The sequence below is a fragment of the Cyprinodon variegatus genome, unplaced genomic scaffold (assembly GCF_000732505.1).
Source record: "Cyprinodon variegatus isolate N-32 unplaced genomic scaffold, C_variegatus-1.0 Scaffold929, whole genome shotgun sequence".
NCBI lineage: Eukaryota > Metazoa > Chordata > Actinopteri > Cyprinodontiformes > Cyprinodontidae > Cyprinodon > Cyprinodon variegatus.
Window position 1 is genome coordinate 252,941 of NW_015151382.1, and position 25,902 is coordinate 278,842.

At 40.7% G+C, this 25,902-nt stretch overlaps 1 protein-coding gene across 1 annotated transcript in view; it reads left to right on the forward strand.

The window, feature by feature from the left end:
• LOC107100003 (vacuolar protein sorting-associated protein 13B-like) overlaps positions 1-25,902 on the forward strand; it is a gene marked incomplete at both ends in the record, with an annotated part of 299,591 nt that overhangs the window by 234,649 nt on the left and 39,040 nt on the right. Inside the window, one exon of the mRNA XM_015398349.1 lies at positions 11,045-11,434. Within this exon, the coding sequence (XP_015253835.1) occupies positions 11,045-11,434 (390 nt within the window). The remainder of the gene's footprint in view (positions 1-11,044; positions 11,435-25,902) is intronic.

Below are 25,902 nucleotides of genomic sequence, written 5' to 3' on the forward strand. Positions count from 1 at the left end.
TGTCCAGGTTGCAACCTGGACATGTCCTGCTCCTGGATGTTCACGGGGGAGTGAGTTGGGGGTCTTGTACTGATGTCTATCACCATCTCTTTGGTCTTACTGGCGTTAAGACACAGATGGTTCTTCTCACACCTGTCCACAAAGTTCACGATGACCAATCGATATTCCAGCTCGTTCCCCTCAGAAACACAGCCTACAATGGCCGAGTCATCTGAGAACTTCTGGAGATGGCAGCTATTGCTGATATTTTAAGGTAAATAAAGGGGAAACATTTGAACGGTCTGGGTGTTTGTATCCATCCGTTTAGCATTTCTCTCAGGAAGTCTGGGAATCCCCGTTTTTAATTTGAACTAACGTCTACTTGTTCTTTTGTGCCAAATGTGGAGGTTTGAAATGTTTTAAATATTCAAATAGCTATTTTTAGACTGATATGATATCCATATGAGCAAAATTTAGGTGGGTTTGACATCCTGCCCAAATGTAACTACAATGAATAAATGTTTGAGTGGGCTGTTGGGGTCTTTATGTGCACACCCTTTTTATCCCTGTGAGGGTTTCCTTGAGAAAGTGTGTAGGCGCAGGAGGCGCAGGTCATCCTTCAGCTCACTGAGTCCGAGCCAGATGTTGCAAATACTTACACACTGTCATGTTAACTACAGAAAAACCTTGATATATAGACTGTCCTTCTTCCACATGCATGCAATCATTGACAGATACTGTGCATATGCAGAAGAACGAGCTCCGGGATGAACTCTGGGTGTTAAGGATGGTGGCTGCAGTGCGTTTGCACAATCGCTTCTCCACTTGTTTTTGTCTCCTTTTGTCAAGTCAGATCCTTAAGCTTTTCTGTCCTCCTAAAATCACAAAACACAACACGCATCTCTCAATGCAGCCCAGCAATCATAGAGTACAGCAGGCCGGTCCAAATCTTAATGTGCCGGATGACAAAAGCAGCAGAGTTATGTGTCCAGTGCTCTATGTAGAAAGAAGTAAACCAGAACTTCACAAGGTCTTTAGACTCACAGTGCCTTACCAAAAAGTAAAAAATAAATGTAACCACTTTTGCATTTTTTTTTCATATTATTGCTGCAAACCTGAGTGTTTTTCACTGAATAAAATCCAAGCAACAATTGCTGAAGTCACTTAATTGCGAAAGGGTATTAAGAGTTTCAGCGCATGATACTAGTGTTATCTTACCATGTGTTCAATTAAGTTTAGTGAAATCTAGATGTTCACTTTAGTTTATCTATATAGCGGAAATTCACAACACATGTAATCTCAAGGCACTTTACGAAATATCAAATAGATTATACAGGCTAATTGATTCAAAGTTTTGTATCTAAGGAAAGCAAATTTAATGCATCAAATCATCATTGACTCATTGACGCAATTTCTCACACTAAGCATGCTTGTAGTGACAGTGGAGAGGAAAAAACCCCTTTTAACAGGAAGAAACCTCCAGCAGAACCAGGCTCAGTGTGAGCTGCCATCTGCTGAGGCTGACTGGGGTTCAGGGAGACAGAAGCAGAGATAGAAGAAGAAGCATAGATACAAAAGGCAACTGTAAACCAGCTCCACAGGCGGCCCAGTCCAGGAAACAGACAGCCAGGCAGACGAGCTCCGAGCCTGCTTCCATGTCAGAGGAATAAAGAAAGAACTTACAGTTAGTCACAGTCAGACAAATAGGACTACGCTGAAAAACAGGCCAATCTCCAACATCTATAAACAAAGGTGTTGATGGCAGCAGGATGGAGTCACAGCCAAACAGGAACAGACAATTAAGGGCTCATATATTCTTTAGAACAGATTATTTAACTCCTCTTTAGAACAACTTAAAGTTGTTCTTTATTCATCCTCTCCGCTCCACCCATTTTTTCCTCCTTTTAGCATATATGCTAATTGAGCCCACTCCCATTTATTTGGTCCTTTTATAACTTTGATATAAACTTTGATCTGGAGAGGCCATTTCTCTCTGCTTATACGTAAACATCAGACTGACCCAGTAAGATGTTGCATAGCACAGAAGTAGGTACCATTCTGTTTTTATGAGGTAAAAAAACAGCAGCCCTCTAAGGTCCACCAGCAGAAGGGTTCCTCATGAATGTGTGCAAATCAGCAGCTAAATGTGTTCAACATTTCCTCAACCATTACGCTGACTGTAACTCAGGCTAACGGTTTAATAACGTCTGTCGTTTTGACAGGAAAGGCAAGTTCATTTATAGAGCTTATTTCAGTAGCAAGATGATTTAATGTGCTGTACATTGAAAAACATAATAGGAAATCACTAAGTACTGAACACGAATAATTAAAGAGAATTACAATTAATACTTAAAAATCATAAGATGATAATAAAAATTGATAACTAAGAAAAAGGATTGGAAGCTTAACAACAAAACTAAACTACAACTTCAGGTTTCAGCACTTTCAATGTTTTCTGGGAGTTTATTCCAGATTTTTAGTGTATAAGAACTAAACGCTGCTTTGTTTCTGGGTTTGCAGAGTAGATTTGATCCAGAAGACCTGGGTGGGTCAGATTAACAACATGTCTGTTAGGTAATTGAAGCTAAGCTATGCAGTGATTTATAGACGAACAGCAGTATTTCAAAGTCTTTCCTCTGAGCTACGGGGAGCCATTAAAAGACTTTAGAACCTGGCTGATGTTCTCATCTTTTTTATTTATAGTGAGGACGCAAGCAGCAGCATTCTGGATCAGCTGGTGCTATTTGATCCACTTTTAGGGAGAACTATGAAGCCACGCTGCAGTGATCAATGCTACGAAACATGAACACATAAATTAGGCCCCGTCCACACGAAGTCAAAACGAACACAAAACGCTAATATTTTCCAGAACGTTTGTCATAAAGACGGAGACGTAAAATAAATGTGATCGTCCACACGAATGCATGAAAACGCTGCAAAATGTATGCCAGGCCTATAAGTGGCGCTGTGGTGCCAAAGCAAAATGTTGGGCATGCGCACTAATATTTATACATGGTTGCCCTGCGGGTCCATTTTCGTGGTTCAGTCAAATTCAGGTGCTGAACTATGTTGTCGATATTGCTCTGTTCTTCCTGGAGATATTCCAGAAGAAGAAGATTCTGCTGTAAGCCCGACAACAGGGTGAGTAGCATGAGCAGCAACCGTTCAACACAGTACGGCGCCATTGTTGTTGTGATACTGTGTCGCGCATGTGTGTTTAGAGGCGACGCTATGACGCATGCGTGTAAAAAAAAAATGCGGTTAGAGCTTAAAGATGGAAACGCGAAAACGGCGTTTCAAAATCTTCCCACTCTGAAGGCTGAATAAAAAAAAGATCGTTTACAGACCGCCGAAACGCCGGCTTCGTATGGATGAGAGGCTGGTTTGGTTAAAAAATTGTGCGTTTAGGCCAGGGTTTGGCTTCGTGTGGACGGGGCCTTAGTGTTTCAAGGTCCCGCTGAGATATTAGTCCTTTAATCCTCTTTAGGTGTTAAAAGGACAGATTTGTTCCTGTCTTATGAGCCTCTGAAGGTGCAGGTCTGAGTCCATCACTAAAGCCTGATCTGTATTTTCTAGCTGGAATTAGTGAAACTGCTGCTAACTTTGTACAGATGTGTCGTCTGCAACACAAAGCGACCTGTTTTACTGAAATATGCTGGCGAGAACCTTAAACAGCAGCATTAAGACCATGGAACACAGCGGATGGGGCAGAGCTAAAACTATGGAGACATTTAAACATTTATAAGGTCATAGAATAAAGTCACTAACTTTGAAAAAACTTTATAAAAACCGACGAGACATTAGTTCTTCATAAAATTACGGGTGATGAATTGATGCATTTTTAAGCACCTATAGTCATAGATCCACAGCTTAGGAGGACACATTTGTTGACATGACAGCTACAGTAGTATCATCCATAATTTATCCACTTTCCTTAATGGACCATTGGCTGGTCCCCTATAATTCCTTTTTAAACACCAATTTTTGTACTAAAAATTTCTTTCTGTCATGGTTTTTGGACATTAAGATCTAAAGAGAAGTGCCTTACCTGGTCAGAACCTATAATTCAGTTAAAGGGTGGAGTCAGAGTAAAGCAATTCAATTCAGTTTATGTATATAGCACCAATTCACCACACATCTCAGGGCACTTTACAGTTCACCAGATCACAGAGTCAGATTGATTCAAAGTTTTCCTTCTAAGGAATACCAGTGGATTGCATTGACTCATTGACTCTAAGGCAATCCCTCAATATGCATGCCCACGAGAAGGAGGGGTCACTCCAATGCCTGGTAGTTGGAGAGGATTTTGCTGGGAGTTGCAGGGAAGTGGGCTGGTGTTTGACTGGAAAGGGCCATTTTGAATGGCTGCTACTGAATGAGTCATGCACTTCCTAAAATAATCTAATTATTGATAAAAAGCTATAAGTCTGTTTGCCCTAACGTGTGCAAGAAGGGGTTCCTTTCAGCTCAAGTCGAAATCACAGTTTTTGGCCTTAATGAAAAACCTTATATGTGGAAAACGAACACCAACAACTGATCCTCACCTGACAAAACATTGAGGAAAGCAGCATGTAGTGAATTCACTTTTCATTGGCAGGACAGGGAAGTTTGTCAGACTGACAGGAAGATGGATAAAGTAGAATAAGGCAGTACTTGAAAAAAAGCTTAGAGGCTGCAGAAGATCTTAGATTGGGGAAGATTTTAACCAGAAACATATGAGTAAAAAAACACTATTTATGTGAAAAGGGTCTAGTCAAAGTTCAGATCATGTGCTGATTGTGTGGCAAGATTTGAGAAGTCTCTTGATGAGCAAAACTTATATTCCCACAGAACTGCAGCTGCAACTAAAGTAAAGGTTGTTCTGGTTTTGTTATGTTTCGTTAGGAAAGTTGGAAACAAATACATTGAAATGTGTGTTAGTCAGATAAAAAATATTTCAAGTGGCATAAATACTTTTGCAAAGGCACTGGGATTGTTGACTCAATCTTCAGCAAATACATCACTGACAGTTTGGAACAGTGGTCTGAAAACATGATGTGCGTGCAGGGACACAAATATTCCTTGAATCGTGTTATAATCATCTTCTAAGCAATGCGTAAAATGAAAAACATCTTTAAAAAAAAAAAAAATCTGTCAGGTGTTTTTCCTAAACCGGTAAGGAGCAGACCTTCCTTAGTGGTATCGTTTAGACGATAATCAGTCATATTTATTCAGTGTGCATACACACACAGACTTCCAACACAGTCCCAAATGCCTCAGACAGGTCCCAGGCTCTCTGTGAGGTTGCCGCAGGTCAGGCTCTGTTGGAAATATCTGAAATTGACCACATATGCTACTGGTTCTCCTTTATACCACCCTCCTCTCCCCCAACCACTTAGTCATGCAAGGCACACATTCACATTCTGAAATGTAGGTTGTTTAGTCCGATGACTCTCTGGAGGACAGGATCACCCCTTTCAGGGATGATGGAGCAAAGAAAGAACTAGATGAACCTGGGCAATAATTTTGTTCTTGTTAAAGAAGCCACTGATCCTCAATGTTTAGGCAGGAGGAATCAAACATTATTGGTAAAAATCAAAGAGTTAAGCAACAAATTCAGAGAAAAGAGGAAAAGTTTCTAGGAATCTTCACCCATCCGTCCTCTTTCTTCATAAACGTCTTGTTTTGTTTTATGTGATGTGTATTTATCACATTTGGCAGTGCTCCTTTAATTCGACAATGCTTCACATTTGATTTATTTCAACCAGGCACAAACAGAGAGCAGACCGCCATGAGGCCATGTCTTAGTGTGTGTTTACAGCAATATGCTCTCAATTTCAGCAGCATTTATTCTGAAGGACCAATCAAAGCACCAACTCCAAGGATGCTGAGTGGGAAACACTTGTAACATGTGTACTGTAAACTAGATGGTGTTTTTAGCTCTGACCCTCACTCAGCAGCCGCTCATCGCACACACACACAGTCTGTCATAAACACAGCTAATGCAAAAACACGCGAGCAGGGGAGCTGGAGGCTACAGCACCAGGCGAAGCTTTCTGGATAATTGAAAGCAAGCAGGAGATGAAGATTGTCATCTTCCTCGCGTCTTGCCCTTAAACAGGTCAGTGTGACTAAAGATCAACCATCTCTTTATAGAGCAGCAGCAGGTGATAGATTAAGTAGAACAAATTGCAACCATTGCTTTCAGGTGTCTCTGCTTTTCTTCTAACGGTGAGTTCCTGAAAACATAGTGAGTTACTGTAGAGAAGCATTTGCCCCTTTGTGTCATCCAGAGCTCCTTTAATGTGAATCAGATGGCATTGAGATATGTGTCATCGGCCTTAAGGGCAATCAGGCCTTCTTCTAACTGTGGGATTCAGTAGATACCCCCCTCTCAATACCGTTCCCCCTTACCAAACATGGCCTCCACATATGGGCCCCGGCCACTTGTTTCCGACTCTGGCTTTCTTCTGTCGAAGGGGCAAACATAAAAGTCAGCAGGAGAATTCAAAGAGGCAGCGGGATGAACATGAAGAAAACTCAACCACTGGTTCTGACTGAGGATGTTGTAGTCAAGACTACACCAACTAAGATCAAGGAGTGCTGAGACAAGGCCAAGACCTGTAGAGGTCTTGGCCTTGTCTCAGTACTCCTTGGTCACCGTTGGTGTGGTCTTCACTACAACTCTAGTGTGTTGTCATATATGACCTCGAGAAAAATGGAGAAAAAATACAACAACAGAAGGACCGGGTTAATAGTCCTATTAGCAGCCACCCTAAAGCACACATACCTACATGGGCTATTTTGCTGAAGGGTATCCTTGTGTGTATAGGTTTCTGTCAGACCCTAAAGTACACTGTCTTCAAGAGTAATAGAGGTTGACAACCGAGGAGGGCCAGCGTGAGGAGGGCCCTGGAGCATGTGAACAGCAACACAGAGCTCTACCTTTGGCTTTGCTGTGTGTTTTCCCGCTCAGAGTCTTTAGCTTTAAATATTGGTTAATGTTATAATGGAAGTCCATGTTTCATTAGTAACATGCCCCCATAGCTCTATACCACTGCCGAATCTCTAAATAATGAGGAAAGTGAGACCTTACAAAAACATGAAGTTTTTTTCTCTTTTATTTACAGAATATACACATTATTCCAACTTGAAATTTTACTCATGAAAATGTATTCAGATGAGTTTTTAAGAAATTGACCTGTTATAGTTTGCAAGAAAAAGCAATGCAAGAATGAAAGAAAACCACATTTTATAACTATTGTCATTTACTGTAGCTTCATCTGTCCTGATGCTCTGTTGAGCTGTGGCATCAACCTAGAGAGAGGAACTAGCTGTGCTGCTACCGTCAACACCTTCAATTATATATGAAAGAGCTGTGCCTGTTTTTTAGTGTTTAGTCCAGTCTCTCTCCTATGGGCTCAGCTCTTACTGTGACTAACTGGAGTTGCTCTCTTTTTGATATGAAAAGTGGCTCGGAGCTCATACAGCTCTTTATTTCCTAGACAAAGCCACCTGTGGAGTTAGTTACCCATTACTTTTTCTAACTTACAGTAACAGCCATTCATAATGGCCATTCCCAGTATAACGCCAGCTGATTGGCAGCCCACTTCCCTCCAAATCCCAGCAAATTCCCCTCCAACTTACAGCCACTGGAGTGAACCCCTCCTTCTGGGCTTGCATTTTTTTTTTACTCTGACTCCACCCTTTCACTGAATTTGAAAGGCTAATACTATAGAAAGTATTTAGACATCAGTGCTTCCATATTCTCCGGTCTTCGTGAATCACAGTTGGCCTCAGCAGAAGACCGCTCACTGGTTCTGGTTCTGCTGGACGTCTCTTCCTGTTAAAAGGGAATTTTTCCTCTCCTCTGTCACTCCGTGCATGCTCTGGGTGAGGAATTGTTGTAGAGTCAACAAAAAAATGCAAATATATGCCTGATTTCGCTACATGCTCATGCAGGATTAACAAACCCTGTAAAATCAACGCCTGGAGGCAATGAACTGGTTTACTTTGAAGACTTTTAACCTATCTTTCTGTGATTTCAATGAATTTTCTTCAGAAAGTGCCTTGAGATTACATGTTTTGTGAATTGCCACTATAAACATGCACTAAACTGAAAAAAACACTCTTTTGTTTCTAATAAAATCAATCATATAAATCATTAACTATATTTAGGGTTTTGCAATGACTAAGCCAATTTAGGATGAGAGACGATCAGAAGCAGCGCTGGTTCCTTTTAAAGAAACCAGTAAATCATAAATGCCATGCTGACCACATGAGAGCTGAATTTATCCAACCGGTCACATCATAAACCAATATGCAGATCAGCAGGAGGCTTGGGGTTAGGTGCCTTGCCCAGAAGCACATCTGCATGTTGCCAAATGCTAAACGGCTACCCTTCCCTCAGAGCTACAGTAGCCTAGAAGTATTCGTATTTTTCTTTGCTTCAGCTCTGATAGGAGGTTCAAACCAACGTAAGGCACCTTTTACTCTTAGAAGGGCCCTCATCACTAACTAGGCCTATAACCAAAAAACATATGTTCATGTTAAAATAGAGCAATATATGCCAAGTGTTAGCCCTTATGATGTGTATTTCATCCTTTCTGAGTTTGAAAATATTTTTTGCCAAACATCAATGGACTCCAAGGTTCAAATTGTATTCAATTAGGAATATTTGTGTCTTTTGGCTCTTGGCGTTCATTTCTTCAGTCGTTGGTTAATGCTATGACACAAATTCCAATTTAATAAAACATAATGCTGGCCTAATATGATATCTCTTTCTGCCATGTTTTGTTTGAACAGCAACACTCACATAGGGCTGTGCTCATTACTTCATAAAACTTATTAAACAGGATTCAATTCTCAGCAAAAAATAAATAAATTACAAAAATAATAAAATGCATAGCTCAAATTCACAACACACGTCATCTCAAGCCCCTTTACAGTTCAACCAGATCATACAGTCAAATTGATTTAAACTTTTCTATCTAAGGAAAACCAGTTGATTGCATTGACTCGAAGGCAATCCCTCACACTAAGCATGCTTGCAGCGACAGTGGAGAGGAAAAACTCCCCATTAAGAGGAAGAAAACTCCAGCAGAACCAGACTCTGTGTGAGCCATCAGCTGGGGTTCAAGGAGACAGAAGCAGAGATACAAAAAGCAACTGTAAAAGGCGGCTCCATCCAGGAAACAAAGCTAGGCAGACGAGCTCCGACACAGTTTCCATGTCAGAGGATGAAGAGAGCACATCCAGCCAGTCACATTTAGAGAAACAGGACTACACTGAAAAACAGGCCATGCTGCAACATCTATAAATAAAGGTGTTGATGGCAGCAGCACAGCTGATATTTCTCTCCAGGATGGAGTCACAGCCAAACAGGAACAGACCAGATGAAGCTACTATGAGAAAAAGCAGAGAGAGCAGAACGTTACAGATTGAACTAACAAATTCTGCAGAGGAGGAGAATAGAGATAGAATGAAGCAGAAGGATGAAATGGGGTCCCTATGTCCTCCAGCAGTCTAAGACTATAGCAGCATAATCAAGTGCAGCAAGTGAATTTCAGGTTAAAAAAGAGGTATTAAACCGCTTGCCATTCAAGGCGGGGCTGAAAGGAACTCGGGAAAGAAGGGCAACCAATAATCTGAACCAGGCCTCCATGTGCAGGGAGCCAAGGCTGCTCTGGCCCTGACTGGCTGATCAGAGACATATTTCTGTGGTTACAGGGGATGATTAGGTGGCTGTTTAAGAAAAAGGGAAAGTTAGTAAAGAAAGGAAGCAGGATATATGAAAAAAAAAAAACAGACGTGTAGGAGAGAGGAGGTAAAAAAGAGGTGATCGGCTGAATATAAGCAGCTTATTTAACTGCTGGAAACATTCCTAATGATAAGTTAAGTAAAAATTATGTTGTTCCCCAGGAAGTCAGTGATTGAACTATAGATAGACTTCCTCTTTACAGCCAACCTTTATATAGAGCCACCGACTTACTTCCACTGTAATAAATCAGTTTGTTTCTTTGCTCCTGAGTGCACCTACCTGAGCAGGAGTCAGACAGAAAGCCCCTTTTAACACCAATTCCTCAATGACTGCACAACCAACAGCTGCACTTGTTTTTCATTGGCTTCCCCTCTCCCATCATCATGACAGAGTGGAAAAAATAGGCTAATGGAAGTGGCGTGAAACAGCATCGGGTTAATTTCTGTGTCTCTATAAATTCCAATCAAGTTTATGAGGGGAGCAGGAGGGAAAAGCACCTGATTTATGGAGCTGGCATGAAGGAGATATTTTCTCCTGTCGATCCACGGCGTCACGTTGGGATGTTACAGTGAGACGGCCGCTATGTGTGCGTATGCCTGTGGGATCACTGGGAGAAAGAGCGCTGAGACTGGGCTCAGCTTGGCATGCCGGTTCAGTGCACGCACACTTTGTGATCGGAGAGTTGGAGAAGAGCTCAAAGTTTGTTTAAGAAGTCCCAGTGCCATGTAGTTTCCCATGGGTTGGCTAGCTTTAGATCTGTTCAGAGAAAGAACATCATGGAGTGTCTTAAAAACCCCCCAGATGGAATCTGACCAGTTTACTGTGGGTTTTCCAAATTTGAAGGGAAGGTTGTAAACAGAAAAAGACCCCCAGCCAGCAGCAAACGTATCATCTGCATTTCTGTCCCTACTTTAACAAACATTAAAGCCAACTACTTTTATACTCAATAAGGTCTTATGTTGTATCATTAGAACAATTTTAATGCATTAGAAGGTCGATTTAAGGTCTATTTAATGGGGTTAATGTGTGGTTAAAAAGATATTTTTTGAAATACAAAGGAACATCAGAGAGAAGTTGTCAGCAGTGTTTACAATGGAGGGCGTCTTTTTATTGCCTTCCTAAAAGCTGTGCTCTCCGTGCTTCCTGGTGGGATTACTTCAAGGTTCAGCACATCATAAATACAAACAAGACTCCTCTCTGAAGAGTGCCTGTCCACCAAATGAACATTGTTTGTGGCGGTACAGATCATAATAATGCTCTTTAATCTTGTTTTATCCCGTTTTTTTTCTCTAACTCTTATTTATTTTGTTTTTTTTCGTTCCACAGCGGAGGTCAACTTGGAACTCTCCCGCCCCCTGAAAGTCAACCCCACTCTGATCAAACTGGAGCAGGCCAAAGCCTACCTGCAGAAAGTTTTGCCGAACTACATGTGGGAAAGCTCCAGTAAAACAGCCTCTGCCTTTTCCTCTCCTCACTCATCTCCTAAAAAGACGCCTCACCGGGCCTTTCCATCTCGTTTGGACCCACAACACGAATCCTCCTCCCCGGGCAAAGCCAGCAAGGCCAGGAACCTGTCCTTCCACAAAGTCTCTCTTCTCACCAAACAGATTGTTGTAGTCATGGAGACGGATGACACTCCAATGAGACCCAGCGTGTCGGTATCAGTGTCGGCCATGACGGCTTGTCTGTTCATGAAGTTGGGACCTCGGATCGATGGTAAGGAAAACACTCTTTTGTTCTTATCTCTTGTGCATTTTTCCAGCAAAATGTTTTTTTTTATATATATATTCTGTTCACAAGATTGAACCGAGTTTACTACAGCAAAATTATACAGTCTAAAATATATTTTCTTAATCTAAGAAATATAAACATCTTACCTCCTTACAAATATCAAGATACAGGCCCTCAAAGCATCCTTCCAATATAAAGCCATTATTTCTGCATATGTTTGTTGGTGATTGTTTTCAGTTACCTGAAAGCAGCCTCTTTTGAAACTTGCTTGAAAGTCCTAGCCGCAAGTCTGACTCCTCCCAGCCAGTAGGTGGTGCTCTCGCACTCACCAGTTTTAGTTCGTTTGTAAGGTAATTACCAAACATTTAAAGGAGTCATAACCTGGTGTCTTACATACCAAATCCTTCTGAAATTGTCTTTAGATTCACGTTTATTATTTTTTTCAGATAGAAAAATTAAATAGAGCTCACTTTGACAACTTAATACGCACTCAAACGGATGTAGCATTAGCAACATTAGCACATTGCCGAGGTTCTCTTTGAATACTAAAAACAAAGAAAAGTCACTCAAGCAGCAATTCTTAATTCATTTCAATTCAGTTTATTTCTATAGCGCCAATTCACAACACATGTCATCTCAAGGCACTTTACAATTCAACCAGATCATCCAGTCAAATTGATTTTAAGTTTTCTATCTAAGGAAAACCAGTTAATTGCATTGACTCATTGACTCTGAGGCAATCCCTCACACTAAGCATGCTTGTAGCGACAGTGGAGAGGAAAAACTCCCTTTTAACAGCGAGAAAGCTCCAGCAGAACCAGGCTGAGTGTGAGCGGCCATCTGTCGAGGCCAACTGGGGTTCAAGGAGACAGAAGCAGACAGAGAAAAAGAAGCAGGGATACAAAATTCAACCATAAACCAGCTCCACAGGCGGCCCCGTCTAGGAAACACACAGCAAGGCAGACGAGCTCGGGGCCAGCTCCTATTGCAGACGATGCAGGCGCTTTCTGACTGCCTGTAGGCTAGTACCTGATTGTTGGAATCAACTCTATTGGTAAATTAGCGACAGGTGTGGTGATAGCATGGCGCCTAACTTAGCACCCTCCCATGAATGACATCAGTCCAGGAGGAGGACAAAGATGGCGCTTTGTTGGCTTTTCTGGTTTGAACAAAGATCCCACATGGAACAAACTTCGACACTTCCAGGTCTGAATTTTTTTGGATGGCTTTAAGCGAAGCCAACACCATCAAACACGTTTTAACACGAAGAAGTTAGACTTCTGGGCGATAAACCTTTTTCAGTACCTATCCAGAAGCAAAGCATTAACATCTGTGTGGCTTCTGAGTCCCTTTGCTGTGCCTACAATACAAAGCTTCACTGATGCTCATCCTTGATTTGCTTCTCTTTAGTTTGGATCTGAGGAATATAAAGTGGAAAAGAAGCATTTCTCTGTTATGGAGCTGCAATGATCTGGAAACACCTGAGCTCTGTCTCATATGACTTCAGCCTATTACTTCTTTTTATCCAGAATCCTTCTGTGTCAACACTGGCATCATAACCAATATGTATATATTTTGAACCCATCAAACTTCATAAACTATTTGTATACCTATTTTGTTGTTAAATTAATACTTAGATTCAAACTTAGACAACTTTTATTGTCATTTTGTATACACAGAGTGTATTCCATTTTAATGCAGCAATTTTGCACCAATCCAGATGTTCTGTTTGGTAAAATTTGTTGCTGTAACCTTTAATCAGGTATATTAAAAGAGTTCAAACTTACTTCTAGCCATTTTAGTTTTTTAAATATTCTTTCATGTGTTTGTCTGCTGTGGAATAGCTGACATCCTGTCCTTGACTCACACTGAAAAAGGATCAGAAAACAATCAACAGTAATTCACTCAACGTTTTGTGGAATATNCACACTAAGTATGCTTGTAGCGACAGTGGAGAGGAAAAACTCCCTTTTAACAGCGAGAAAGCTCCAGCAGAACCAGGCTGAGTGTGAGCGGCCATCTGTCGAGGCCAACTGGGGTTCAAGGAGACAGAAGCAGACAGAGAAAAAGAAGCAGGGATACAAAATTCAACCATAAACCAGCTCCACAGGCGGCCTCGTCCAGGAAACAGACAGCCAGGCAGACGAGCTCGGGGCCAGCTCCTATTGCAGACGATGCAGGCGCTTTCTGACTGCCTGTAGGCTAGTACCTGATTGTTGGAATCAACTCTATTGGTAAATTAGCGACAGGTGTGGTGATAGCATGGCGCCTAACTTAGCACCCTCCCATGAATGACATCAGTCCAGGAGGAGGACAAAGATGGCGCTTTGTTGGCTTTTCTGGTTTGAACAAAGATCCCACATGGAACAAACTTCGACACTTCCAGGTCTGAATTTTTTTGGATGGCTTTAAGCGAAGCCAACACCATCAAACACGTTTTAACACGAAGAAGTTAGACTTCTGGGCGATAAACCTTTTTCAGTACCTATCCAGAAGCAAAGCATTAACATCTGTGTGGCTTCTGAGTCCCTTTGCTGTGCCTACAATACAAAGCTTCACTGATGCTCATCCTTGATTTGCTTCTCTTTAGTTTGGATCTGAGGAATATAAAGTGGAAAAGAAGCATTTCTCTGTTATGGAGCTGCAATGATCTGGAAACACCTGAGCTCTGTCTCATATGACTTCAGCCTATTACTTCTTTTTATCCAGAATCCTTCTGTGTCAACACTGGCATCATAACCAATATGTATATATTTTGGACCCATCAAACTTCATAAACTATTTGTATACCTATTTTGTTGTTAAATTAATAATTAGATTCAAACTCAGACAACTTTTATTGTCATTTTGTATACACAGAGTGTATTCCATTTTAATGCAGCAATTTTGCACCAATCCAGATGTTCTGTTTGGTAAAATTTGTTGCTGTAACCTTTAATCAGGTATATTAAAAGAGTTCAAACTTACTTCTAGCCATTTTAGTTTTTTAAATATTCTTTCATGTGTTTGTCTGCTGTGGAATAGCTGACATCCTGTCCTTGACTCACACTGAAAAAGGATCAGAAAACAATCAACAGTAATTCACTCAACGTTTTGTGGAATATTCCTGTATTTTAACATGCTCCCCCAACCAAATTACTCAGCCAAGAACTGTAATGTGAGATATTTGTGTTAGTGTTGTGGGATGCATGTATTTGATTGCGTTGATGTGGGTGAGTTGGGGTCTCAGAAAACAGGCTTTTCGTGCATTAATGTCCGAGTTTATTAGAGGAAGATGTTTGTTTTGTGTTGGGATAAAAAAAACCTGCCTTCATCAGCAATGACTGCTATCCAGAAGGCATCACAGTGTTTCCATTATAACAACCAGAACTTCTAAAGCTGATGTAGATGAAAGTTCCTCCCTTGTGCCCCCTGGGTGTGAGGCAGCTTGCTGTAGCAAATCACCACAGATCTCTCATTTCTTGGCAAGCAGTTCAGATTGAACAGTACATGGAAATCAGAGGATAAAAGGCAGTAGTGAACTGACATGCTACATGTAGTAGATAACAAGAAACAGTCTGAGTCATGATTTTGTAAGAAGATGTTTTATACCTCGGTGCCGCTGAGCAAAACATCTTTTGCTGGAGGTTGAAGGACAGAGTTGGAGCAGGGCTTTTTAAGAGGCTGCATCTGTTTTACAGATGTTGTTAATATAGGGTTACTCCAGATAAAATGATTGTCAAAAATGTTAATTAAAACCTCAAACAATTTGCAGTTTGTTTACTCAAATCTGCATAACTGCACAGTGACACAATCGTCAGAGCGGCTGCCCTGCTCTGATTTTCACCAGCTTTCAGCTGTCATCTGTTTCTGAAATGTTGACTGTGAAAAATGTGGTTGACTTTCAATTGTTTGAAATCAGTGCAGTGAGAAACTTTATAGACACAATTCTGCCAACAAATATTCAAAACCGATCTAAAAATATAAGCTGTTTTAAAAGCTTTGCTCTCACTTGCACACAATGATACTTGTGTTTATAATGACGAAAGTAAATGAAGATAGATTAACTATATTTATATGGATATTGTTAGCAACACTAAAATGTTAAAGGAGTCACTTCTGCCCCCTAATCATGTTTATTACGGTCAGACTGGCTCGAGTTTGAAATCCTGTTTGTTGATGCAGCTTGATAATCAGAACAAGCAAGTTGATTCTTTACTTTTTAGATTCTCTTTAGCAGTCCTTTCTAAGTGTGCACTCTTCCAAACTTTCACAGCACTCTGCAGGTTACTTCATAAAACATATAACTTGAGCCAGAACCCAGAACCAACTCCTTAATATGGAGGACTAATCCTGCAAATATTTACAGAAAAAAATTGACTCATTCAAAAAATCACTTGGTAAAAAGTACCCTGCTAATAAATTAGTGTGCAATCAAAAACAGAAAAATGATTTGAGATTAAATTGTCTATTCTTGGATATAAATACATTTTGTAACTTACTTTCTAACTATTTTAATTTATTTTTGTGCTTTTATGCTCCTTACTATTTACTAAAAACAACAGATTTTTAGTTTTCTGTTTTTAATGCTGTATTTTTATTATTATTATTTAAAGCAACATTGCATAACTTTTGAAGTTTTAGCTTAAGTTTGAGATATAATAAATTAAATATTAGGTCAAAATTCAGCCCCTGGTTCATATAGATGCTCCATGCAGGCTGCTCTTCTCAAATAGTTGCCTATAAAACTCCGAGGGTCGGAGGCGTCACCAGTTCAATCATGTGACCCATTGCATCGCTTTACAGCAGTCTGAGCTCCTCTTAAACACCTCAACCAACGTAGCTAAAAGCCAGTGATAGACAGCAAAACCTATATGACCCGTACCTGTCCTGATTTTGTTTCTCTGATGAAGGATAAAGGGCTTAATGTGGCTTTGAATTTACCAGTAACTCTTTCTCAATCTGCTGGTCCATAGTAGTAGAGTTGGCAATAGATAGTGGTGTTAGTCTGAATACTTTACTGTACGGTTTTAGCTGTCAAACTAAGACATAACTTAATTTTGGTGACTTTTGGGCTTTTAAAATAAAAACATTACAAATCTAACTAAAGCTAAGTAACATCCAGGTTGAAGTACCACCTTGGCTCATTCAACTTTTAAAAACGATAATGGTGCTATTCTGCATTAGCACCTAGTGTTAAAACAAGAAATAAATTATTAAGTAAAAAGTTTAAAATTAAATTTTTACTTCGTTTCACGCACGGCACAGAAGGTTCCCCTGCTTAAACCAGCACATGTCAAGGCCCGTCTTCAGTTTGCCAATGACCATCTGGATGATCCAGAGGAGTCATGGGAGAAAGTCATGTGGTCAGATGAGACCAAAATAGAACTTTTTGTTCATAATTCCGCTAACCGTGTTTGGAGGAAGAAGAATGATGAGTTCTATCCCAAAAACACCATCCCTACAGTGAAGCATGGGGGTGGTAGAATCATGCTTTGGGGGACTTTTTCTGCACATGAGACAAGGAGACTGCTCTATATCAGGGAGAGGATGACCGAGGCTGTGTGTTGCCAGATTTTGGGGAACAACCTCCTTCCCTCAGTTAGAGCATTGAAGATGCGTGGAGGCTCGGTCTTCCAACATGACAAAGACCCGAAGCACAAAACCAGGATCCCTAAGGAGTGGCTCTGGAAGAGGCTTATCAAGGTTCAGGTATGGCCTAGCCAGTCTCCAGATCTAAACACAATAGAGAATCTTTGGAGGCAGCTCAAACTTTGTGTTCCTCAGCGACAGCCCAGAAACCTGACTGATCTAGACAAGATCCGTGTGGAGGAATGGGCCAAAATCCCTCCTGCAGTGTGTGCAAACCTGGTGAAAAACTACTGGAAAGCTTTCACCTCTGTAATTGCAAACAAAGGCTACTGTACCAAATATTAACTTAGATTATTGATTTTCTTAGGTGTTCAAATACTTATTTGCAGCTGTATCATGCAAATAAATACTCATACATTGTTATTTCTGGATTCTTTTTTTAGATTATGTCTCTCACAATGGAAATGCATCTACGATGACAAGTTCAGACCCCTCCATGATTTCTAAGTAGGAGAACTTGCAAAATATCAGGGTGTTCAAATACTAATTTTCATCACTGTATATAAAGGGGCATGACAGCTTTGAGGCAATAATGTAATGTGGCATTGTCTAAATTTATACCAGTCAAAGGCAGTATGATAAGCATCTCTCTATCACAGGTTGCTGCTTTGCTTCTGGACATGTTAGTCTTCCCGTTTACCCATCACCAACCCAGCATGCATTGCACAGTTGAAAAAAACATTAATCTGGGTGAAAAATGTAACAAAGGATATGTAATTGCTGAAGTGATTGAGTTTTTACTCATCCCAAAGGCCCATTTTTACACTAATAGGACAGTTCCAACATATTTATGCCAATATTTCCAACCAAAAGAGGACCCCTTAAATTATTTATTTTATATCTTCTTTTAGTGGAGCTTTGCCAAATAATGTTTTTAGATTTATTGCCATTGGAGAAGACAAACTTTCTCCAATTACACCGCCTGATCTCTGGTGACAATAGATGTATCTGCTGACTTAACTGCACCAACTCCATCACTCACCACTCATGCTGCTCCGTTCCTAAAAAAAAAGGCTATCTGGACTTGTTTTTCCAGAGATAAAGGTCAGGATTCTGTTCGCAAAGGTTGAGCCTTTGAGCTGGCATAATAATTCAGTGGGAAATACCCCCCTGAGAGAGGCTGTACATGAGATGTCAGACTGGAGAGCGTAACATTGTGTTTCACTGCTGCTTCTGCTGTTGTTTCCCTGCTGATCCCCAGCGGCAGACTAAGACCGATGGGCCACGGGGTTCATGGTTTCAGTTAAGGCCATACAAAAAAGAGGCAAGATGAAAAACAAGGTGATGTAAAGCGATTCAAGGGGTGTTAGATAAGTAGTTGGAAGGAATAAAACTGTTTAATGAAAACAATGTAACTACTGGGGAACATAAATCAGGTAAGAAAAACTTGGCCGGTTGGACAGAGAGAGGGATGGATGGACAAAGATATGAGGTCTTCTGTAATACAGGACACACAGGGAAGAAGAATCCTGCTCAGAGTGATCAGTAAACAGAGTCTCTTTACTCATTACAATCACCCCATTCCAACCTGGCTTCATCAGCAACATCCATCCCCCTCGGTCCGTCAAACATCTGGGGCTCTGTACCTGGCGTAGCAGCCAGGGGACAAGATGGAGAGAGCGGGGATTAGGTTGACAGTGAGGTGTGTTACCAGATCCTGTGTTAATGAAAAGCAAGTGGAAGCCCTGCATTCCTCGCTCCATCCATGGCTCACCACTCCCCAAGGTGGTGGGGGGGGGGGCATTTATAGTTCAACAGAAGAGAGGAGGAGGGTGGGCAAAAGAGAGAGAACAGATGTCTGTGAAACGGGACCCTCCCTAATCTCTAAGCTTGCTGTCTTACTGTGCCCCTGACTTCCTTTTAACCAACACCCACCCACACACAGTATTTAGAAGTGCCCATGAGCAAAGCAAGCCCCCATTTTCTCTCTTTCTCGTTTGCCTCGGCAGATTCCCAAAGGAGAACATTTCAATTTTTCTTCCAAAGCCATTTTTAAAATGCATGATCATATTCCTGAAAGAAACCTCCTATTTCCATTTAAGTGAGTGTATCCGTTACAATTATGTGGGAAAAACAGGGTAAAAGGAGAGAAGGTCCAAATCCTAATAAACATCTAAAGGCCATTCATAGGGTACAGTACAGCTTGTTGATGATGGGTTAAAACCAGTGGTGTCCGGTGGAGTTTCTTCATCCGGGGCTCTAAATTCAAAATAAGCATATACAGAAAAAACAATGAAATGTATACTAAGTTATCACACCAGTATATTTATATGAACAATTTGATGTACAGGTTTACTTTTTGTACATACATTTTGCCCTTCTGAAGCTTTGTGAAGGAAAATCTGTGTTTTGCACGGACCAATATGGTGTCACAGACCTAAAAAAATAATCCACCAGTTTAATAATGGAGAAGCTATCAGAGAGCTGTGTATTTTAGTTAATATATAAAAATAGGTATTTTCTGAGAATGTGTTTATTTAAGAGCAACTACACAAATTAACGTGCTGATGAAGATTCCCAGTCATCCAGGTCATAGTCATTCCGTAAAAGTTCAAAAAAATCCACTGGACTTGGTTTCCAAGATTTGAAGACATTTCGCCACCTCTCCAGGAAGCTTTCTCAATTCAAATGTCTAAACGTCTTCAAATCTTGGAAACCAAGTCCAGTGGATTTTTTTGAACTTTTACGGAATATACAAATTACCAAACATCTAGATACATATATTATATTATTTTCCATGTGAATCCCAGATTGTTCATTCTTGTCTGCCTTTTCTAAAAAGTCCTAGCTGTCTTTATTAATGCTGGATCAGATCCTGACATTTGAGGAAGAAGGCAAGGAAAGCAGGATAAAGCATTAGCCTCACTGCATGCAGTTAGCCAAGCCTTGTAACTAAACCAGGTCTTGGTTTTGGACGTTTCTTGGCCCATTTTACTCTCTCTCCAATGTGTCTCCAACTCCCGTGACTCGACCTGACAATCGCCCGCAAAACATCTGCGCTCCAGTGGGGGGGGTTATTAGTAAATACTGTACACTTCCTGTCTCAAGACGGAGCTCTCCTGCGCCCCGAGCTCTCTATACTTTTGTATTTCAGAGGAGCTACTGTGCATGTACAACTTTTAACAAGAGTCAATGGCCAAATATTTTTGTGGAAATAAGTAACCAATCCAATAAAAAATGGTTAATTTAAGTTTAAATATTTATCTTGCACATCTAAAAAATCTATATTAATATATTTTTAAATATTTTACATTTTAATTGAAAATTAAATCTTATTTTATGTTATTTTTTCTAAGTCTTTATCAGGATCGTTAGTTGGGTGGGCCGTCACCCTCTACTGGCCACCCACCTCTGGTTCAAACCCTTTTCACCTTCAGCACTATTTAATTCTTCAAGGATTAGATTCAGTAAGGTGTTAGAGGCCTAAACAGAGCAGTTGGTTTATTGATGTGATCGGTACAGCTGCAGCTGAATGATGCAAACTTCCTCTTTGACCACATCCTAATATGTATTCTGTTGAGATTTGGAGAATATGAAGGTATTTGGTATACAGTGGATCCATTGCTGTAGTAGATGATATAAGGTTTGTGGCATGGTGCAGATGGACATATTCATCAGAAGATTGACTCTTTGTCTTTTATTTTCTCACGTGTAAACTTTAGGATTGAACACATATCCATTATGCATAATGTAGCTCATGTCATGAAGCCCATCTGTTGCTCATCACCAATCATCGGCTCTGTATTTGTAATTGTCTGGATGACACATAGCTTCCTGCGCTGTGCCATTTTGGCTGACAGGGTCCCCCTTCTACAAAACCAGTTTCCTCTGGTGTCCTATAGTGGTCTTGTGGTAATTCTGTGGTGAATGACACTATATTACTGCCATTACTCTTAGCATCCCAGAAGGTCTTCAGGGGGCTCTGCTAGTTATGTAATGACTCCTTTAGGTTTCTCCTAATTGATACCAGTACTTGGTGGGGTATAAATCAGCCAGGCAGTGGTCAGATAACGGCTGCCAGGGAGAAACCGACACGGTAAATCAGTCACCAATCCTATCTAATCTTGGAAGTCGATGGATTTCACTTCAGGATGATTTCCAACCATCCTTTTCCCCACCACCCACAAGCTTTCACCGCCGTTCAGTTAACTATCTTGGTCTTCATATGTGCAGATACTTTATTTCTTTTTTCACACAGGTGTCATTTTTGTTGATGTGCCATATTTGTGTACGTTTTCTAAATAAAAAAAAATAGCAACAAAGACCTGCCATCATAAAAAATCGGATCTTTGGACTTTTGGGGAAATAGAAATGACTTAGGAAGTAACTTCCTGTTTCTTGCCTCATGTTGCCCTGTAAGGTAATCAGCAATTCTTTAACAACCAAGGTTGGGAACGTTACAATACTTTAACAATAACTAGTTATAGTTACTAGTTATTTCTCCATAAAAGTAGCTGAGTTAGTTTCTCAGTCATTGCTCCATCAATGTAACTAGTTACTAAACAATGTAACAAAATGTTTAAAAGTTTTCTTTCCTTTTTTTGGAAGTTTAAATAGGACTTAAATGATTAATAATGAAAAATACATATCATATAAAATCTGAAAACTTTTTTGCTAACCTGCACCATTTTGTTGTGTGGTTGGAAAAAATCAGTTACAATAATAATTGTGTAAATATAATGTTGCAAAAAGCAACGGTAACGGGCAGCCCCATCCAGGAAACACACAGCCAGGCAGACAAGCTCTGAGCCAGCTCCCATGCCAGAGGATGAAGAGAGCACATCCAGAGAGTCACAGTCAGAGAAACAGGACTACACTCAAAAACAGGCCGATCTCCAACATCTATAAACAAAGGTGTTGATGGCAGCAGCACAGCTGATATTTCTCTATAGGATGGAGTCACAGCCAAACCAGAACAGACAACGCGAAGATAGTATGATAAAAAGCAGAGAGAGCAGAACGTTAGAGATTGAACTAACAGATTCTGCAGAGTGGGAGAATAGAGATAGAACAAAGCAATGATGAAATGGGGGTCCCTATGTCCTCCAGCAGTCTAAACCTATAGCAGCATAACTATATAGATAGCTCAGGATAACCTGAGCCACTCTAACTATAAGATTTATCAAAAAGGAAAGTTTTAAGCCTAGCCTTAAAAGTAGACAGGGTGTCTGCCTAATGGACTATTGTCTTTATTGACTGACTCACAGTGGAGAAATTTACTCGTTACATCACCTCAAATAGTCCAAGTAGAAAAGGAAGGTGCCAAAGGAAGAAAAAGGTGCATGGGATATATACAGTATATACATTGCATCCAAATATTACAGCTGTTTTTAGTAGGATTATTGGACATATTGGAGGACCATGTAAAAAAAAAAAAAATCAGGAATATTCCAGAAAATGCTGACCGAATTACTTTTGAGTTCTGTGTGGGGAAAAAAATTTTAACCATGCAAGTGAATTTAGTATTACAATGGGACTTTTAAGTTAATTGAAGTCTGTAGCTGTGAGCGTGTGATCGTGGTTGTGTGTGTCTGTGTTGCCGGCCATAAATTGTACGAGTTTTTTGCTCTTTGTAGGTCAATTCTCCAGTTGTGTGAGAATTTTTTGGATTGGGCTGAGTTTCAGAATCATCGTGCGTCCTGTGTTTTGTTGTGGGTAACGGGGGGCGATCAGCCTCTCATGACCACCTCTCAGTCGGTTCTTGTGAGGTGCTCGTGGGCAAATCCTGCTGTTGAAACAAAGGTACGAGCGACTATGAGCTGATTTACCTCAACCGCGCCCGTTGCACATCTGCAAACAAGTGAGTTCTTCTTTTCCCAGACTAATGAGTTCAACCAGCAGCATCTCAGCGCTAAGTCAGAGGGGTGGTTTTTGGACAAGCAGTGTGAGCAGAGAGATTGCCTCAGAGCATCAGGCCGTACAGTGTAAGAACATACATCATGAGCTGTGAACTTTTAAACACTGTGGTTTTGTTGTACAGTTTGAGCTGTAGCTGCGTAAAAGGATTAAAGATATCGTACACTGTCGTACCGCCCAGCAGACTGGCAACCTGTTCACGATGAACCTGCCTTATGCTCATAGACTGCTGGAGTCACCAGCCCCACCGTGACCCTCATAGATAAGAGGAAGAAGATGGATGGATGTTTTGCATTTTGTGCTTTAACTTTAGTCTGTAAGGTTTCTGGTGTCTTGAAAAGTACAGAGTTAATTTTTAGGGGGAAATGCAAAAGTCAACCTGCAGGTGAAAAAAGAAAACTGTCGACTCTTATTTGATTTTTGTTTTTTTTTTGTTTTTGTGTGAAATGGTAAATGATCTCTATTTGTATAGCTTATTTTCCAAACTTCCCCATTCATTCAGTCATTCAATCACACACTGATGGTGGTAAGCTACATTGTAGCCACAGCTGCCCTGGGGCTAATTGATAGAAGCATGGCTGCTGTACACAGGCGCCACCAGGCCCTCATCGCAGTGGGACTGTCTCATCCAAGGACAGAACTACTGAGACAAGCTGACTTGGGTTTCAAACCAGAGATACTACAGCTCCAGAACGACCTTCTGCATCCTACCCCACTGTCGCCCTGTGCATGGTTGGCTGTGTCAGTATTTCCATTGCATGAACTTGGAACTGGAGCATAGGCTCCATATGGACAAGCCATTCAAATCTGGGGGGTAGAGACTTATAGACTTAGCTGGTAAATGAAATAGCAGTCCCAAAGGTGCTACCTACTTCCTTCTCTATTGGTTTAGGGATTTGTCCTTTGTTTTGGGTGTTAGCCTTTACATTCACTGCGCTCCATCACGATGGCTGACTGCTGACAAGAATTAAAGGACAAAGCAGAGGTCGTAATTTGGTCATAGATTGGAAAAACAGATACAGGGAGGGTGGAGAGATCTGCCCGGAATATTATTTAGCTTGGAAAGAAGAATAAAGTTAGAAAGGAAGGGATTCCCCTCATTAAAACCACTCCCAGTTTGGTTGATTATGGAGCGTGCTGGCTGCTGCTGCTGCTGCTGCTGGCTTTCACACCAGGATGCTGTGGTCAACTGAGCTGTAAATGACGCACAGTAAGACAGGAGAAAATGTTTTGCTGCTCATCGCGTGTTTGAGGCAGACCGTACGGCCTGTGAGTATGTGTTTCCACTTGTTCACCTGGGTGTGAAGTCTGCTTGTTTTTACATCTGCGTGTACAGTACCAAGCCATTTGGATGTAATTTTCTCTGTTTACCCGTGTGCCAAAGTGTGCCTTCACGTTCACCTAAACTTGCTTATATATACATCTGTTAAAGAATCCCGATTGAACGAGCCAGCTTCAGAGTTCCCTTGGGCTATCTAATAAATCCTGCCCGTGAAAATAAGCCCAATGTCCAAAGCCCAGTAAGTAATCTAGCAATCCTGTCTGAGCCGCATCAGCAAGAGATATTAACAGGTAAACTGCCAGCTTGTATCAACAGTGTTTCTCCTGAGAGAGATGACTCATCCCAGTGTAATATTTCCCTCCAGATTGTTTAATACAAGCAGGCGCTCTTTCACTGGATCACTCCTGTTGAACTAGTGCGCTCTCATGTTTAATAAGATGTTCTGAGTCAATCCACCAGGCCTGGAAAGATCAGAGTATCCCTGTGTGTCATTTCATCATGTCATACATCACGTCTTTCTCAAACCCTTTAGTTTAGTCTCTCTCACATTTTTTCCCACCATCTCTGCCTCTATCTGTTGATCTTGTCATTTATCACCTCCTTCCTCAGTTCCTCCGTATTCATTTCCCTTCTCTCTCAAGCCCCATTTATCCTCCTTTTACCCCAACTGAACCCCGAGCCCAGTGTTGTCCCTCGTTCCTGAACATGCTAAGGTTTACCATTTCATCTATATCTGCATAAAAGAATCAACACTTAGGGTTTCCCGTGAGGGGAAACTCATTCAGGTCGAACAGATGTTTTCCTAATAAGAGGCCAATTTGTGGCAAATGTCCGATCTCGATTTGGGAAAGCCAAATCTTACATTCTTTTATTTATACTTTCCTAATTATTTCTCAAGGATGATAGAGAATAGTGTCTCTCAGATGCACCTATAGATATTTAAGCAAAAATAAAGAGTGAAAACATATCCAAGTTTTTTTTTTCTTCCACGTTTAAAATACCAGTGTATCAGAAGAAAGAAAAAGCAGCTGTTTTACAGTTCTGTTGGAATAATTAAGCTATAATTTAATGTTTTTGTATAACTTCAGTATCTATTATAATCATTAAGAGACCAGAGATCAACAGATCCAGTTATTTTTAAGGCCAAAACCGTTTGTTTAACATTAACTGAATTGATCAATGGTACGTTCTGCTGAATTATTTCTTTACCTTCCTACGTTGGATGATAAAGATAATAGCGATAACAAGTGGTACTCAGGTCTCATTTTACAGAAAAGAAACTATTCATTAACAAACCAAACAAAACATTAACAATGAAGGTGGAGGGAGCAGCAATGCTTCACTTGAACTCCAGGTATTGCTGCTGAAAGCTGCACTCAATCGGCCAACATGATGCATGTACAGCAGTAGCCATTCCAAAGTTCCCCACTTTCCTTGATGGGCAGTTGGCTGGTCCTTGGCTGGTCCGCTACAATTCCTTTTTAAACATCAATCTTTGTACTAAAATATTCTTTCTTTCATGATTTGTGGACATTAAGATTTACTGGGAGAAGCATCAATCCTGGTCAGCACCTGTAATTTCTGACCAGGAGAGTAACAAGGGCGACAGTGGCGTTGGATGTAGGATTTTGCCCTGAAATCGAAGGATTGACTGTTCAAGCCCCGACTCCGACTTTCAGTGTCG